General features: G+C 38.3%; 1 protein-coding gene across 3 annotated transcripts in view; it reads left to right on the top strand.

The window, feature by feature from the left end:
• The window catches only part of ATE1 (arginyltransferase 1), a 68777-nt gene that overhangs the window by 38735 nt on the left and 10994 nt on the right, over positions 1-19048 (top strand). For all 3 annotated transcript variants that reach the window (XM_084210414.1, XM_084210412.1, XM_084210413.1), the window contains exon 11: positions 11939-12059. In XM_084210414.1, coding sequence (XP_084066540.1) covers positions 11939-12059 — 121 coding nt within the window. The remainder of the gene's footprint in view (positions 1-11938; positions 12060-19048) is intronic.

Genomic DNA, 19048 nt, shown 5'->3' with positions numbered 1-19048 from the left:
GAAAGAGCTGAGCTTTGAGGTCCCTTCCAGCCCACCCCATTCCATGGCTCTGTGATTCCAGGATGCTGGGAGTTGGTAGGGGCTGTGGTGGCAGTTTGGATTCTGGGGCTGTTGCCTCTCACAGCTGGTTGGGCTGGAGGTGACCCCACTTCACTCCCCATGTTTCTAATCTGGGACACCACGAGCCATTTCTTCTGGGGTGGCAAAACTGTCATGGTGTTGCACCCCAGGCTTTTTTCTCTGAGCCTGATGCAGGAATGGCTTCAGCTGAGCCCTGTGGCTGGAGCTCCGTGTGCCAGGATGGTCCCAAGGTGGTCGGATGCTCTCCTGCTGAGAAGGGACTCTGGGAGAACACAGAGGCTTTGTTTACAAATTCCCCTCTCCCAGCAAACAAAGCAGGCTTGTTTAACAAACCCTCTGCAAACAAAACGGACCTAAAATTAGAATGCTTGTTTCATGAATGAAAACTTACTATGAAAATAAACATTTTCAGGGACAATAGAAGAAACTTCTTTTAAAGCACACGTGTTTTGATGTCTGGAATTTTTGTACAGATACTCATTGATCTTTTGTGCAGATAGCTGTTGCTTTGGTTGCTGTTAAGGTTTAAGTTCTAACACATGCTTGGAACACTGGTAAAGTGAGCCTTTGTATTTATTTATTCAGTTTTTAATCTGCAGATGTAAGGGAGACAAGTGGGTTTAGGGTTTTTGGCAGAGGTGCATTACTCTATCCTTGTAATACAAATTGTAGACGCTGAAAGACTGAGATTTGTCATTGCCTTATTTCCTCCTGCAGCTTTTTAGTCTGAATAACATGTTTGTGTGTGCATTGGAGATACACTACCATGAATTTCACAATATTATTTATTCAGGATCCTGCAAAAATGAAGGTTTTACTAATGAACATTCCTCTGCTGTTGTCTCCCTTTGTCCTATAACTTTGCTCTTTTTCTCCTATCCTAAAATTACTGCCAATATCTATTTGCCACTGGTTTTGAGGTTGTTTCTTCAGTGCTGGGCTATGTGCATTTCAGTGTTGAATGACTAAAGATAAATTACTTGGCTTTTACTCAATTTTTCATTGCTGGGCTTAAAAACCTTGTCTAGTGTGTCATGTATTGGTAGAAAGCCTTGAAGTTAAAAATCTCATACTGTTCTGAATTACTGGCTTCAGAATATTATTTCTTGTTCTTAGGTGTATGAAAGCAGGTAGAAATGAAAAAAGCTGGACTGACAAATTTTAAAGTGACCTTGTTTTTCAACATGATCTAATTGTGTAAGGTTTAAAAACCCCACGTAGCATATCTTAACCTAAAGTCAACATCATGCATCTGAATTCTTAATTCTCAACTTGTGAATATCAGTGTTTCACAATTTGCAGAGCTGTCAATTAGTCTGTTATTTATTATGTCTTGGACTATTCCACAGGCTGAGTTGGTAGCTGGGCATGAAAAGCATGAAATTATTTATTCAGTATAAGGCTACCCTCACCCAGACTTCCTTGGGAAGGTCTTATTTTCTTGCCCTCAGAGTCTGGATGGATTTTTGGCAAGTTTTCCTTTGGCTGGTTTTTTAAAACCCTGTTGGAGGTTGAAGCAGGACTGTGGGGAAGGCCAGGACAGGAGTGGTGTTCCAGTGGTGTGGATGGTGTGGGCAGTCACACAGGGAGAGCTGATCCATAGGGCTGAGCTGGAAAAGGGGCTCTGGGTGGGATGAAGGGTTGAGTTTTGGAAGGCTGGGGGCTCCAGGCAAAACTCTGCAGAGTCATTGGAGAGACACTGGGAAAGATGGGGAAAGCTTGGACACCGGGGAAAAAGAGCTTGGAAGTAAGCACAGAACAGAACATCTCTGGAGGCAGACATGCAGGCAAAGAAGAGTCAAAAAGGTCAAAAATCCAGAGAAACTGGGCAGGAAGAAAAGCAGGTTTCCATGTGCCCTGTTGGTGCACAGTCCTGGACACTTTTATCCACGAGCTGGGAATGTGCAGTTGGATGAAATTGTGAGAGCAGTGCAGGCGTTGTGCGTGGATAAAGTGAGAAAATGGAGACTTCATCGATACCTGAAAAATAATAGATAGATATTATAGATATACCTGATGATAATAATAATAATAATAATAATGGATATAATATACCTATATTCTATAACAGAATATACCTGCTTTCCTCTTGGGCCATCCTTTAGAATTGCTGCTTAAAAGGGTGAGGAAAGTCAGGTTGGAGTTGAAGTGAGTTTTATGTCACAAAATAATTTCTTGTCATTTTCACAGAAGAAAAAGAAACTAATTTACCTTGGTTCACTGTTTGGCACCTCATAACCACAGCCAATGTTTCTATAAAATGAAAATGAAAGATTGTGCACCCCTCACACCCATTTCTGTCATGCTGGTACTCTAATTCTGTTGAATTTTAATTTTCTACTTCCCGCTGTGTAGTTGTACAGAAAAAAAAATAAATTAAAACATGCTCACTTTCATTTAAATTCTCTAAATTTAATTTTGTTTATCTATTTTTTCTATTAAGTAAACATGGTGTGTGGTGTTTTTACTTTGATAGCTACATAGCAGAAGCCTCTTTGACAGGGAATTAATTTAGTTTTCCTGTGGCAAATGTCCATAAGCTACAGATGAAAGCTGTTCTTGTAGATGTGACTCCAGCTAGTGGAATGAGGTATTAATGATGAATGTTTAATGAATTAATGAATGTTTAAAGTTATTTGATATCAGTGTGGCAGTTCTGTGCCTCTGAGAGTAAAGCATGGGTATGATCTATTAGGTTGTGCATATTTTTCCTGTGATTATTTCACCTTACAATAAATAGAAGAAAACAAAGTTTAACACTTAATTTCATACATTTAATTTAACAAACTCAAGAAACACTGTCAGTTTATGGCAGCCCCTCAAGAGAAAGATCTGGGATCCACATGATTGAAGAACTCATTGCTTTTTCTGGTTATTTTTGGGGGTTTTTTTTATTCTTTTGCTTCTCCCAGCTGCCAAAATAAACTCCTTTTGAGATAGACACACAGAGTTGGTGTGTCTCTAATGAAGCATTCTTCTTGAGGCCCCCACTTGGATTTTATCTTTTTGTCATGGTTCTTCTTAATCTCCCTTTCCAAGTTTAATGCTAGGGTCTCCTTAAGAATGTCTGCTGCACATTCAAAATAAACAAGGTCCATTTCAGTAATCATATGATTTTTATTCCCTCAAACACTTTGATTTTTTTGTAGTAGAAAGGCAATTAATATTGTTTTTTCTGTAATATACTTCAAAAATATCAAGTTGTTGAAAAAGTTGGCTAAAATTCAAGGAAGCTAATAGCCTTCAAATGTACAAGCTTAAATCTTCTTTATTACTGTTTTTCACTGAAGTTTCTCAAATTGTGCTGCTTTTTTTAGCATTCTTGAGTAGCCTCTCTACTGATAAGACAGATTCTGGCTTCTAGCTCCAGAACAATCTGTGTGGTAGTGTTTTTAATTAGCTTATTCCCAACTGAATTTTAGATTGCAATTTCCAGTAAATGTTAGCTGCTTTTATATATTTTATTTACAGTCACAAAGTAATTTTTCCTGTGAAGTGTTTTGAACACACAACCTTTTGGGTTCATAGGGAATCTCAGTCTCTAAATATGCACAAATCCACCTTGAATTAGAAACATTCTTTGGAATCTCAGTCTTATGTGGATGTTGCTGCTCTGCCAGTTTAGTGTCACTGGTACTAAATATTAATGCATGGGAGAGATAAAATGGCAATATTTGAAGCTATGGAAAGTTTTCATATTCTTAATAATATTCTTAATAGTCTAATGTTCTTAATATTCTGGTGGAAGTCTCTGGAATTCCATCCAGTAGAATTTACCTGTAAGTACCATCTCATATCAGCCTCTTTGTGTTTGATGTACACAAAAAAAAAAAAGTTTATGCAACAACATTGAAAGCTCAACTTTGTTTCAATACTCTATTTTATTAAAATGCCATTGTGTACAGCACAGATTAGGAGATATAAACAAGGAAAAAAGAGAAAGGAACTTTGGGAAATGTAAATAGGGCAAAATACATGTAAATGTAAATAGTGCATCATAGTTTGGTGATGTAAAATTATTTAGAAAATGATTTTTAGAAAATTTAGAAAATAAGAGCATGTATGCTTTAGAAAATAAGAGATGTATGCTTTAAAAGTGGCCCTAACTTTATGTAAGCTTCATACTTGTAGAATTTCTCTTTGTTTCTCATTTTCAAGAGTTGTCTTCAAACTTATCTGTGATTTGGGTATTATTATTTCAGTTTTGGGTAAACAGTAATCCTAGGGCAGCTCAGAATCTACAAATTTACTGTTGCTGTCGTCAAAGGTCTGGAACCAGGGTACAATAGCAGTGTCAGGGTAAATAATGCACTTTATTGGTCTTAAAGGGACCATTTAGTAATGTTTGTACTGTTGGCTCTGCAGTGTGAAACACCATCTCCAGGGCAAATTCAGCCTGGTGGGTTTCATCTCAATTGTAGCTGCTGCTGAAGTCTTAAGAATCACAAATGTAGAATTTGTGTGAATAGATCTGTTCATCTTTCTTGCTGAGAGTAAGAGGAATGGAATGGGAGGAGGCACAGATATTTATTGTCCTGTGTCTGAGGTAAGAAATGTCACTGTACCTGGACACCCACTGGTTTGAGTAAATCCATAAGTGCAAAGAACAGGAATAGAAAAGATTGACAACTACAAATCTTTAAATTAAATTTTCATAAGTATTCATGTAAATATGCCTGTGTCTATCTAGTCATCAAATTTTTATGATGTCATTCCTGAACATAAAGATTTTTTTTCCTCTTTTGTGCAAGTCTTATCATTGGATTTATTCCAGATCCAGTGGCTTTGATGCTGTGACTTTTAAGAGAGTGGCTTTAGTTGCTTAGAACAAAGGCAAAACTCTCACTTTACTGCTCTTTATAAATGAGAAAGGACAAACTCTTAGCAAGAAGTCTTGGAAGAGAGAGCAGGGCTGGAGAGTGGCTGTGAGAGGATGCCCAGAGCTGTGTCTTATCTCCAGCTCTGGGCAGTTGCATCCCAAGCTGATAAGGCAGAGATGATGCAGCAGCCCTCTCTAAGGCTCTTGACCATGCTAATTGCTGCTCACTTTACAGCTTGAAGCCAGAATTATCTCTTGATTAATACAGTGGTGTTAGAGAGGAGAGCTGCTGGAGTGTGGGCATGGATGTGGTTTATCTCAGGCAGCACTTTGTTGGCTCCTTGGATGCTGTGGAAGGAGTTTTTGAATATTAATGTGCTGCAGGTGTAGCTTGGAGCTCAGCATAAACACCCAGAGCCTCCCTTGGCCTGTTCTACTCAGTGAGAGCAGGGAAAGAAAATACTGACATAAAAAAGGAGGAAGAAGATCTGCACAGACTTGGAGACTAAAGGGGAGAGGGAAAAAAAAAAAACCAAACCTGTCCCAAATGTTCCCTTTTTGCCTCAGTGGGAAGCAGTTTTTTCATGAGCCTTTTCAGACACCTGTTGGCTGTTTCCCAGTATCAAAAACAAGCTTGAAAGTGTTCAATATTTCAGATAATTTCTAGGAAAGAGGACAAGGAGAAAGCAGCTATTTGGAGTGTACACTAAGCTATAAAGATAGCAAAATCCAAAGAATTCAGGAGTAGCATGTGTTAGGAAAACAAAGAAACACTAAAAGTTTCTGAAGGTGTTTTGAGGGGAAGGGGGAGCATTTCTTTAAAAGTACTTCTTTACAGAGCACCTTAGGCAAATAAAGTGCTGAGATTTACCTTCAATCTCAGTGAAATTTAGGATAAACTTAATTTAATTCCACTTTTGTGGTGGGTTAAGAGCATGTAGGTAGTTAATAGCGAAATAATTACAAGATAATTTTAGGATACTGAATGTGAAACTTGGCTGCCTTCCTTTTTGATTTTCACTCATTATCTTAATCTGTTTTACACTTACCTGAAATATTCTGTTTACCTGGGGGACACTATAAAACCTTCTGAAATCCTTTTTTTTTTATATTTAGTGAAGTACAGCCAAGTATAGTCAATAATTGTAGGAAATTATTTTGTTTGACTTGTAGAAACAAATGTCAGAACTATTTTCACTTTGGGTTTATCATCAGTTATTTCTCTTAATACATTACATGGACTTGGGAAATAAAAGAAAAAAAGGTGCAAGTTGGCAAATTATTTACAAATTTGCTTTGAACAGTCCTTTTAAACATCATTGAGGAACATTTAGAAAGACAAAGTGATAGTGATGTAATTAATTGATCTAGGTAAATGTTTGAAGTAGGTGGCCTTACAGGTCCTTTCCAGCCCAAAACATTCTGTTATTCCATATTTCTGTTGGAAATACAGCATCAAATTTTATTTACATTTCAATTAGGGGAAGCCAAAGAATATAGGAGAAGGTGGATGTTTGCTGAGTTTCTCTGTTTGAGGTGCTTTGGGAAGCACTTACAGCTCCCTGGCTGCCTGTAAAACTCCCATTACACAGATTTTGTGATGATGTAACTAAATGAGAATGAACACATCTTTCTGAAGAGCAAGGACTGGCACTTCATGTGCTCGAGCTCTGTGAGCTGCAAAAAAAAAATCTGGCTATTATTTGTAACATCTTTTAGGGATTACAGCACATTATTCTTTAATGAAACAGAAAGGTGGCTAAGCTCTCAAGAATGCAGCTCTGGGATCCTAAAAATGTGGAGTCCATAATTATTTCAAAGTTTGCAGCTTGGACAAAATCTCCTTGCTTGATGCTGGCACTGCAGTTTCAGGCAGCCTGGTGAGATCTTGTTAATTGAGTTACCCAATGATGTAACTCCTCTTTGGAGCAGATTTTCTTGTAAGTTGAATATTTTTTGATGATAAAGGTGAAGTCTCCAGCCATCTCTCCTGGATAAACAGAGCTGCTTGCCTCATTCTGTGCCTATTGCTTACGGGGTTTTTGTTTGTTTAAAAAGATGTTTAAAACAGTGACTTCGAGGTGGGAGTGAATTTGTGGGGTATTTTTGGGGAAAGAGGGTGGGGATTTGGTTGTTTTTCTGAAGAGTTTTAGGCCTCACACAGGTGTATGCCATGTGAGAGAGAGGCTGGAAGCACAGAGGGGTTGGGATGTGCAGCTCTTTGGGCTGGCACAGCCCACCTGGGAGAACACAGCAGGTCAGGTTACCAGCCAAGGGCTCTCCCGGGGATCCAGAAACTCCATTTCTGTTTGTGGAATGAAATCAGGGAGCAGGGGGCTGTGCAGTGCTCTGCTGGGGGCTCCAGGGCTTGGCTTTCAGGGGAAAAGCTGAATTCCATAAGCTGTGGTGGGCAGCGCTGCCCAGCTCTAAGGGGTCGCTGCTGATCATTTGGGGTTGCTTTGTTTGTGTAGCCAGAGCATTTCTTCTTAGGCAGCTGGCTGGAAATGGAGTCCTACTTCACTTTTAATAAGAGATCAATAGCTTTATTGTGAAAAAATAGAATACAGATGTAAACTGTACCTGGTAAAAGAATTAAATGTGAGTTTTACCTTCCTGTTTTGTTTTTTCAGTGCTACTGGTGCTTGACCTCATTTCTGGGACTATTGTCTTTCTTGGTAGTTTTACATTTTAAGTTTTACTTAGACTACAAAAACAAACTCTGCTGGTGTTTTTCATCTCAAGTGCTTACCAAATCCCTCAGATTTTGCAAAATATTTAAAAAGTAATCTCCAGACTAAAGTCTCATTAAAACCTTTGCCCTTCCTGTGGAACAAAAGTTCAGAGAAGTTCTGGCTGATTGTAATTTGAAAACTGTAAAACAAAAATCATCATGGTGTGAAATATTAATTTAGGCTTGGCAATTTCTCTGTAAAATTTATTTCCAGAAGCTTCCATTTAAAATGCAGCATGTCTAATTGTATAAGGGAAAGCACCTTGAAGGTTCTCTCTTTTATATTTTATAGGAAGAAAAGTGCCACAAATACTAGTGACAATAAAACAGGTATTTTTACTAAAAACCAGTCTCATTTAGGCTGCAATGTGTTCACTTGGTAGAAGGAAACATGTGCTTAGGAATTTCTTAGCCATACTAATTTTCAGAATTGCTTTTTAGCCAAGCCATTTGATAGATTAGTCAGATATTTATCTTTTTGTATGTTTATCTAATCTTTTTGTGCCTTTAATGTAATTTGTACCTTTAATCTAATTTGTACCTTTGTTACGCATTGGGTTGTTGTGCTCCTTGAACAATGCAATTTAAAAGGTTTTCCCCTGTGGCTCTTTGCCCTGTTTCAAAGAAGAAAAAGCAAAACTGAGAAAAGGACAGGTTAACCAGGATGGTTAAAGGTATGGAATACCTCACCTTGTAGTGCTGTAAAGAATTTAATTCCCTTCAGTCTGAGATAGGACAGAATGGTTTGGACTGGAAAGAACCTTGGAGATCATCCATTCCCATGACCTTCCACGAGACCAGGGGCATTTCAATTCCAAAAAACATTTCAAAAAAGCACATTTTGTATCTTGGATATTTCTTAGCAAAATGTAGATGCACAGAGAGATATATGTGCAGTTGTTTTGTATTGACAGAGTTCATTTCATCTGCAGGGGGTATTGGGTTTGAGAAGCTGAAACCTGAGACAAGTGCTTGGGGATGGTCTGTAAGATGATCCTTTTTGTTGAAAGCCTTGTAGTTAGATATTCCCGAGATGGTCTGGACAACTTCAACAGTTCTACTGTGTCAGAGCTCGTATATAATGAGACAAAAGAAAGCAAAATGTTTTCAGTTGTGAGCTTTTACCATAGACTGAATCACTTCTGAAATGAATGCTGATTTAATCTGAAGCCAAAGAGAAATGATTTTCAAAATCAGTTTTGCAAATCTGATTAAGTTCTACTGTGATAAATCCCTTTGCAGCACTTCCTTTCAGGAGATCCCCTTTCTGTTTTGGATTTATGTTGGGTGGATGCTGCAAATCAATATTAAGAATAAGAAGCAATATAAATAGTATGCTGAGAGGCAATTTATTTAGATGATGTAATCATTTTAGAATGAGTAATGAAATTGGAACATTTTTTTTGAAGTACAGATGCTCATGTACATGAGGCAGAATCTGTGTGGGTTCTCAGGTTTAGATGGTTTTGCAGTCCAGGAATAAAGGGAGAGAGGAAAAGGGTAGGAGGTGGATTTGTTTGTAGTGGTTTATTTTCAAATACATAAATATATTGGTTTTAAATATAAGTAAATAGGAGGTTTTAAGTAATCTGAAGAAAGTAAGTAAATTGAGAGTAAGTGCTTATGGAAAGGGTGGGGGGAAGCAAAAGCCCTCAGAAATAATTTCATTTGATGTAATGAGGTCCTGTGGGTTCCCTTTTTAATTCCCTCAATGCAGACACAGTGCAAACACTGTTCATTGGGAACTCACCTGGCACCTCCTGGGCTCCCCTTCCTCTGTGGGGTGACTCATGGAATGTGGGTTTGAGCAACAGAGTAAATAAAACATTTTTACAGGAGAACTCTCTTCTTCTGGTGTGTTTGGAAACACTTCTGGGGAGGGAGGATATCAAAGAGAATCAAGGGCTTCTTTCATTTTTGCCTCTGATTCCACTGAGTGTCCTGGGTCAGTGATGTGTCATCCCCACAGCCTCCTGTGCCTCCAGGGAAGTTCATTCATAAGCTCCTAAATTTTGGGGTAAGAAAACATCTAAAGGAAGTCACCTCAGAACTATTTTTTCCTTTTCCTCTCCAAATTATGGTGTTTTGATGCCCAAACTAAATATTGAATCTACAAGGATGGGGTTGGATAATCAATTTTTCATGTTACTGTGCTGCTCAGTGCTAAAGAAGGTTTTTTTTAAATTATAACCAAACCAGTAATGCTGCAATGCAGTTAATTTTATACATCCCATTTTATGCTAGACTGTAATGTTCCAGAAGTAAGTGGGAAATTTAGAATAGGGCTGCATAGTGACTTTCATGTGTGGGATTCACAAATGTGATAAATTTCAAGATGTGGGAGCAGGATCTTCTAGGGAAACCGAGTGCCTGGGCTGTCTTTTCTTAGAGCCATGAGTTAAAATCGTGCTACTAGGAAAGATTAATTTGCCACTTGTATTTTCTGTGTTCAAGCAACAGCTCTGAAAGACAGTTCCTTGGCTATTTCTGCCTTCTTGGACAGTTGAGAAAATGCCTTTAAATCAACAAGTAATTATGTTCTAATTTTTTTAAAATATGACTGGAAAGGCATATTTTTTCCCCAAGTCCTTAAACTGTTTCATCTGGGTAATGTTGATTAAAAGTTCTTTAAGCACTACCTTTTCACACAGCTTTCAACTATTTCTGTTTAGAGAGCATAACATTTCAAAGTGGTTTATTTAAAAATGTCACTTCCATTCTCTGGCTTTAGAGGATTTTCTAGGACCTTGAGGTTTAAGTTTCTGAATGGAATTGGAGGAATATTGTTTTAATTTAATAAAAAAGTTTGCCTTTAATTAAAAAACCCCCCAACAAAACCAATGGTAGTAGTTACAAGTCAGTGCTGGATGTTTTGCAAATGAGATAATCAGTCAGACCTTTTCAGAAATCTACCTCAGGTATTTGGCAAGGCTCAGCATGAAACTTGGTTATTTTTATCTTTTCTTGTACAGACAGTGATGTCTTTTTATCACACATAATTCTTGTATTTCCTACTCGACAGTTTACTGTTGGTGGGAAATATTTTTGAAATATTTTTTAAATCTTTCCTAGTTAAAAAGTTAATTTTTCTTTAAATATCATGAAGAGTTGAACAGTAAGAGTATAAAAAGAACTGGGAGTTTCTGGTGGTTCTCCAGAACTGGGTGTTACTGCCTAAGGGTGTCCCTAAAGGAATGTCTTCACCTCCAGGCTGCAGCCACAGGAACTTTGGGCTGTCCCTTTCCAAACCTTGCTCAGCTTCATGGAAGGCTTTGTTTTAAATCAACTTCATCTCAAGATGATAATCTTAATTATCCATTTAATGCAATTGATGTGAAGAACTCTTAATAGCATCAACTGCAGGTTGACTTCTGATAATGTCCAGTCTTTGAATTTTTAATTTGTATACTTAAACCTTTTCATTCTCTTTGCTGTATGGCTGTTTGTCAAGCTGAGATGTGTACTGAGTTTGCAAGTGAAAAATTAATTTGCTATTGCCACCATATGGCTGTGAATGTTGAGTGTTTGGATTGCATGAGTAATGCCTCAAAGATAGAATTTTGACTTAAGTTATAGGCCGCTGAATAATCTTATTTTAAATCAAATGAAGATCTGATTAGGGGAGGTTATTATTGCTGAGGTGGTGATTTTCTGTGTAGCTGGAGGGAAAATAATTAAGGCTGTTTAGTTTCTGGGAATGTCTGCAAAGAATATCTTCTTAATAAATCAACCAAAAATAGTAGAATTTCACTAATCATTACCTGTAAGCTAATCCAGGAAAAGCTCTATGAATTAAAGTGTTACTATTTAAGTAGCAATGAAATAAATGCTCCATCACCAATGTAATAAAAACAGCATCCTGCTTACTGTTCAGTGGGGTTTTTCTATTAGATTTTTTTTTCTTTTTGGTCTCCATTATTTGCTAGAATTACCAACATTTGAGATGAGCTGCTTTTGGAGGTGCTGAGTTTTTTAGTGCTGGCCCCAGCTCAGCAGAACTCCAGAGAATAACTTAAAATACAGAGTTCCAGTAAGCAAAGCCAAAACTTTCCTAGTTCATCTTGGATATCATGGAAGTGTGTTATGTTAATTTTACATTTTCATCACGTGCCAAGGTTGAGTTTGTGCTCCTGAGATGGTGCTGAAATGACTAAAGCCTGTGATTTCACTGAACACTCATTTGGTGTAGATTAGATTAAAAACTATTCTTGCTCTTTGGAAAACCAGGTTGCAGCCAAAGTTCTCGTGCAACTGATATGACTGCTCTCTTTTTGGTTTCTTTTTTTCCATTTTTTTCCCCTTGGCAGGGTCAGTACAGGCCCTCTGACCTGCTGTGCCCTGAAACCTACGTGTGGACACCCATTGAGCAATGCCTGCCCCTGCTCGAGCACTCCAAGTACTCCCGCTTCAACCAGGATGGAAAAGCAGGTGAGGCTGCACAAATGAAACTGCTCCGGTTTGTCTGTCTGCTTCCAATGGGTCAGAACCAGAATAACATGGAAATGTTACCTGTAAAGGATAAAAAATGTACAATTCACAGCTCATGCAGCAAACATTTGTCTTTTAAGCAATGCACATTATAAGTATATTCTGTTCTGTAGACTATAAGTAGGTCAATATTAACACATATTGCTGCCTTTCAGATTATTTTCAAATTGTATTTGCTACTCTGGGCATGAGCAAAACCAATAAAATAATTGTTCCTCACTTGCATTCCTGTTGGATGAATGCATAAAGGAATTAAATTGGAATCAATACAGGGACATGGAAGGACTGGAGAAGCTTAAAGGCATCAGGTGCTTTTGTTAAGAAACAAAGTGGCAGATTTAATTTCACAATCAATTAAACATTCAGTTGAATTAATGTGGATGTGAAGAACACAATAAACAGCAGAAGCACCTTAAACATCTTGATGTAATGTGATATACACATTGTGTAAAACAGGTACTCAGTGATTTACCAGCACTGACTGGTTGAAATTGTTACTGACCAGAGCACAATAGAGTCATGCTACTGGGAAACAAGGCAATCCAATGAAAAAATACATTAATTTGCTTTAGGTGCAGACTCTCTGGGCCAATGGCAGGCCCCAAAGGAGCTGTGTTAGACCATGCTTGGTGTAGTGCTTGGGGGAAAGAGAATAACTCAAGTTTTGTTATTAATTGCAACTTGCTGAACATCCTCTTTTTGAAGTTTTCTCTCTCCTGTGAGTAACAATTGAGTGTGGCTGTGATATTATTCAGAGATGTGTGGCCTTATTCAGCATGTAACCCTGTTGTCTGTTTCTAGACACCTAACACAGATTTACCTGAGTCTCAGCAGTCTTCGGCAGCTACTTCTTTCTTTTTACATTTTTTACTGTTTTTACTTTTTTTTTTCTGTTTGATCCTTTTACTTTTTACTGTAGTTCAGGCAATTAACTGCTCAAAGGGCAGGATGTGGATAAATGAAAGGAATTTGAAGACTGCTTAAGCAGGACTGTGAAGTTCTGGAAATGCTGTTGAGTTCCTTGCTTTTCCTCACCCTCTGCCTGTTAGTTGGTTGCTCCATGGGAACACTAATAATAATTATAAGAACTACAATAGCAAGGTTCAAATAAATCCATCATGGTTAGATTGGTGAGGGGAAATTGGGAAAAAAAATTGCAAAATTAGGAGGAAGAAGAGGATGATTTTGGAGGCCAGTGATGTTTGGGATGGTGTTCAGAAAGGAGAGAGTGCTGAACTGGTGCCTGTGAAGGTGTTAATGACCCTGTGCCAGCAGAGGGGCAGCATCTTGTGGATGGTGTGAAATCCCTGTGGCATAGCAGGCGTTGGGAAACCACGGGAAACAAAGCTTTGCATCATTATCAGCCCAGAATATCTCACTCCAGACACTGCTGGAGCTGGGACTCGTGTCCTGTGGTTTAAGGAAATTAAAACATAGCTGCACGTTGAGATGCTCTGGGCCTGCTGGGAGCTCGTGGGCTTTGGGGGTTTGGGTTGCTGCTCAGAGGAAGCCATTTCTCACCAGTGAAATCAGCTCCTTTCCTCATTCTTTACTCTCTCCAGCAGTCACTAATACCAGTTTAATGAAGTTACAGTGAATTTTAAAAAGAGCAATACAAATGATTGTGTGCTTTATTCCCCTTGAATCAGCTTTCTGTGGCACTGTGTGTAATTATGCTTGTTAAGTGGGGCATGATTTATCAAGAGTGGGACTTCCAGCATTGAAACCCAGGGCAATAACCAGAGCCAGTAAAGCACTGGGAGAAATGGTGTGACTTTGCTGCCTAGAGCAGGGAAGCAGTCACTGGCAGTGGCCATCTTCTATTGCTGTCTGTAATGGCAGAAAATTGGGGAAATATTGTCTCATAATAAATTGTATGAGACATAATTAATGTGTTCAGCATTTTCATGAATTTTTGAATGTGTTTTCTCTCCTTTAAAAAAAAATAACAATTTACATAATAAATTTACCAACTGCAGGTTCAGTAGAGTGTGTTATGTGCTTTGATCTTTCAAGCCTCTGTAATATGAAAAGGATTTTTGAGTATCCATACACATTACATTGCAGAGCTCCTTCCTAAATAAGATTTACTTTTACTTTCCTGGTATAAAAATAAGATACTCATAAAAAGTGGCTTTTTTTTTAAAGCATAAAGTTTTAAACTCATGCCTTGGAACAGATTCTTGATTTTTGTTCTGTTCACTTTGAAAAAATTAGAAGATGTGGCATCATAAATGAGAGAGATTTATGAAGATTCTGATATTAATAACCAGTAGCCAGGCATTTATTTAGAACTCAGTAGTTTGTGAGGTGGTGCACTAATGGAGGGTTTGGATACCAATGCAATCTGGAAATTGAGGTAGTGCTGAACTTTATTTAATGGCCATCAGCTGTAAGTGCAGATGGAGATATGCTAAAGAAAGAAGTTAATTAAATGTTGCTCTGCAGTCAGTGACTTTGATAACACATCAAACTGATGAGCAGAAGTCAGTCACATGATAGCATTTGCTGAAATATTCCTGGCCATGGTCTGCCTGCCACACCCCTTGCCTTCCTCCCAAAACTGCTCCTCAGGGTTTTACTTCATTGGTGTCTTCCCTAACAGCTTTACCCATGAAATAAGAGCTCTGTGGAAAGATCTATAAATCATTTATTTGGTATCCTGGCATTATTTTTGTCCTTCCACTTTCCATTTTCTAGACTAACTCAGTGTCATGTTCTCTCTCTTTCTAATATCTGATGAGATTTTCAGTTTGTTGCTCCTGGGAGAAGTCTGTGAAAAATATCTTCATGGAGCAAAATATCTACTTTTGGGATGGTAATTAAATTAGTGGGAAACTTCAAATCTTTCTTCCCATCAGTGCTGGACTGTCCAGATGTTTAAAAAGCAACTTCAAATGAGGGCAGATACAATCCCAGTCTGAGAGTGGTGGCTTCAAAGCCTTCCTAGTTACATGACTGTGTCACATAATGTGGGGTGTACTTGGTGAAGCCAGGATGAACATGGGGCTGTTACCCAGGTGAAAAAGCTTTATCCAACTTTTTAGGCATGGCCCACAGCAATCCCAGTGGTGGAAGCTGTTTCCCACCTTCCTGTGTCTGCAGAAATTGTGTGAGCAGAGCTTTGAGAGCTGCACTTCAAAAGGACTTCAGTGCTTTTTCTGTCTTAACCATTTTGTTTGCTGAAGTTGATAAATTGGCTCAGCTAATACACATCTGTTCAACTTCCTGCAGATCTAATAATAGAGTGAAATCAAAATGGCACCGAATGGAATACATTAATTAAAATGAAAGTATTTTCTTCAGCACATTAAAAAAAAAAAATTGCACATAACAAAGGCATAACACAGGCTCCTCTGCCATTGTGTGTTCTTGGAGACAAGAGGGTATGGTTAATACAAACCATGATGGATGCAAAAGGGTGGGATAAAGGCAGAGAGAGGCACTTCTGGCTTTCCTGGTCAGTTATGATAGTAGACTAAATTATAGTGTATTAATAGACTAAATAGTATTAGACTGAACTGACCTTTTGTAAACATCCCAGTGAAGGAGAGTTTCAAAGAGAGGGATCTAAGGAAGTTTCTTAGTTGTCTTTCAGAGTTTATGGAGAAATCTTTTACAGTGTGAGAGTTGTAGAAGAAATTAAGAATATGGAGACACATAGCAGTTTCCTTCAAAGCATAAATTGTCTGGGATAGGATCCTATAGTCAGAGGTGGAACTTGCAGGCAGATTGCTGCCTGCAGGTGCCAGGAATGAAGATGGAGTGAAACAGAGTGAAGGAAGCTTTGGAAGTGACGATCTCTGATGTGGCCAGGGTGGGGGAGCTGGCAGAACCTTGGATAGAGGATGGGAAGAATTTTGCAGTAGTTCATAGAGGTAGAACAGTGAGAAGAAGGGCTTGACAAGAGCAAGAAATAAGTGATGGTAGGATTCAAACTTGAGCATCTTACTAGATATTTGTAGGGGTGTGAAGGGAGGCTGTTATTTGGATGCACCATCTAAAGAGATTACAAAGCCAAATGATTCAGCAGCCACCTTCCACTCCTTGCTGCAGACCAGGCTTTGCATCTGCCACCCCTGCACAGCACTGAGGGCCTTTTTTCTTCCAGCAGAGTGGAAGCCCTTAGCAGAACTCAGGCTTTAGGCTGTGTCCAGCTGGTGTGAGCCAAAGTGATGATAGGCAGTGGAATCCAGAGGAGAGGATTTGTCTGTTCTGTGCTTTGCAGTGCTCAGGCTGTGGCTGCACAAAGGACAGATGTTGACATCCAAAAAGCCTTGGAAATCGCCTTGTGTTCACATGCAAGCCTTAACCATGAGAATGGAACAAAACTTAAACCCAGGCCAACACTAAAATCAGTGCCTGAGCTCCCCTTCTCGGGAGAAAGTCCTGGAACACCACACGAGGCTATGGAGAGGTCAGAAAATCCTCACTTCACACTCACAAGAATCACTATGAAAAGCCCATTCCATGGAATACCTCCTGAGTTCATAGGAGAGCACTCATTTCTGAGTTACTGAACTAAAGAAAATTACTGCAGTTTTCCAGTCTTTCTCTGTATTAATCTTTTAACGTTTTTTACATGTTTTTACCAGATTTTTAAAGCTTATAGCTGAAAAAACTTTCTTTAAAAGTACATCTTTATAAATGTATTTATCTATCCTGCTGCTCATAGTAAGCTAGAGTACTAAAATACAAATCCCACTATTTAACAACTTCTGGATCCTCTTAGTAGTGCTTGCATTATGTATCTTAATGCTTCTTTCAAGCAACTGAGTGTTATTAGTTCTAGTAAATAAAACTTAAATAAAACCAGAAATCTGCAGGCATGTGCAGTTATACAAAACTGTTTATTTTAAATGTATGTTTTTGTGCATAATGCTTCCACTAGAAAAATAATTTGTCACAACTATTTCAATAACTATAATTTCTAGTGTCGTGTTTTTAAAACATTTAATGTACAATTTTTTTAGTGCACTTTTTTACCAAAGAGTATTTCAGACAGGTTTTATATTGATTGTGTATGTGAACACAAGTATTTTGTTGACTTTTTTTTTCCCATCCAGTTTAATTTTACAATATATGTTAAAAATTCAGTATATCAGTGTGATAGTGGTGTTGTTCCCCTCCTCCTTTGAACAGAAAAGCCACAGTCACATATTTGTGTCCTGGGAGTGAACTGTGGTTGCCATTTGGTCACGTCTCAGAGTTCAGGTCCCTGGCAAAGGGCTGTATCTCTGTAGGATGGCTGTAGGCAGAGGGATTTGGGTGTAGGCAGAGGGATTAATGCAAAGGCCAGGATATGTTAATGTTTATAAGGGTGGTGTGATGCAGATTAATGTTTACAAGGATAAACGCGCTGAACTTCTCAAGATGATGAAAATGTGGTCGCAAAACTGTCACAGATGGAAAACATTAAACCAATTGTTCAGAACACTGCAATCATCTGATTTGGGAGAAATTGCTGCTTTGCTCTACAACAACTGCTGCTTATAATTTTATTTTTTTTTTTTTTTTTAAGATAGTGTTGTGTACTTCAGAGAGTTGGGAAACAGTTTAAATAAACTCTGATGGATCACAAACTAAAGTCTTCTAAAGAAGTAACTTTCCACTATTATCACAGCTATAGGTAATAAATTTGAATTCTGTAAGAAAAAGAACTTGAATTCTGCAAGAAAAAAGACAGACACCCAGTTCTTTCTAGCTGCTTCCCTAGAACAGACACATCTTATGAGTTTCTCTCTGTTTTTAATTAAGTTCATGAACACTTAGAGCCATCAGAATGCATCTTTCTAAATCCAGTGTGATCCTTGAGTGTACAAGATGTTTAAACAATGAAGATAATGCCAATAAGGTGTAGCCAGGCACATTTTTCCCTCACTTTTTACTGTGTTTGGATTAAATTGAAATGACTGGCATGGGGTTTTAGCCTCATATGAGTGCTTCTGTAATGCAAAGGAAATGTTATTCTCTTAATTTGTGGGTCCTAAGCAACTGCCACGGTGTAAATTGGTATGTGGGTTAGAAAATGAAAACTTTAATAAATATTTGTGATTTAAACGTTTGGATTGATTGATATTCTAAATATATCTGCTTTTAACATATGTGTAGCAGACTAAACCAGTGCCCTTCAAGCAGCACAATTGTCTGACTTCTGGTGTGGTGTAGAAACCTTTGGCTTGGACTGCGAAATTCTCAAAAAAGGTCTTAATCCACGATGACCATCACAGAGATTGTGAAACAAATGGATGTATTTTGAAATTACTTCTTTTTTTTTTTGAGGACTTTCCTTGAAAAATAAAGATATCTTGGCATACTTCACTTCCCTTTGCATTGAAGAGATGATTCTTAGATGGGTTTATGCTCAAGATACTCTTACACCTTTTGAAGGTTGTGATATTTGATTTTCCAGCAGAATAATTCTGCTTTAACTTTTTTTTTTTTTTTTTTGGTGAAGATTCAGGAGAATGTGGGGAAGGGCAAGGACTGCCAAATCCTGTAGGAGTCATTTTCCATATGCAGAAGGTGTTAGGAGCACAAGAGTAGAAATTAAAAGTTCAATAACGTGGGACAAGTAGAGCAATCATGCAGATTTATTTCGTGCTGAGGACAATGAGCGTGTGGGACTGGTTTCCAAATGTGATAAAAGTTAACAGCTGTAATTAGGCCCAGGCACAGAGCAGCCATGGAAGGGACACCACAGGCATGTGCTGAGCCACACTCCAACATCCACCAGGGAAACCTGTGCCAGGGTCAGACCTTCTGGAATGATCCTCGTTCACTCCCTGCTCTGGTGACATCATCCCAGCTCCTCACGTGGAACGTAATTGATTCCATGTTTTAATTAATTTAGCCAGCAAATTGATTGCTGTAATTTGATTTATTTAGCTGATAAGCTACTGCCAATTGCTTCAATTTTTCCTATTTCA

This window comes from Fringilla coelebs (genome assembly GCF_963513975.1).
Source record: "Fringilla coelebs genome assembly, chromosome: 8".
Taxonomy (NCBI): Eukaryota; Metazoa; Chordata; class Aves; order Passeriformes; family Fringillidae; genus Fringilla; species Fringilla coelebs.
This window is presented reverse-complemented; position numbering and strand designations above follow the sequence as displayed.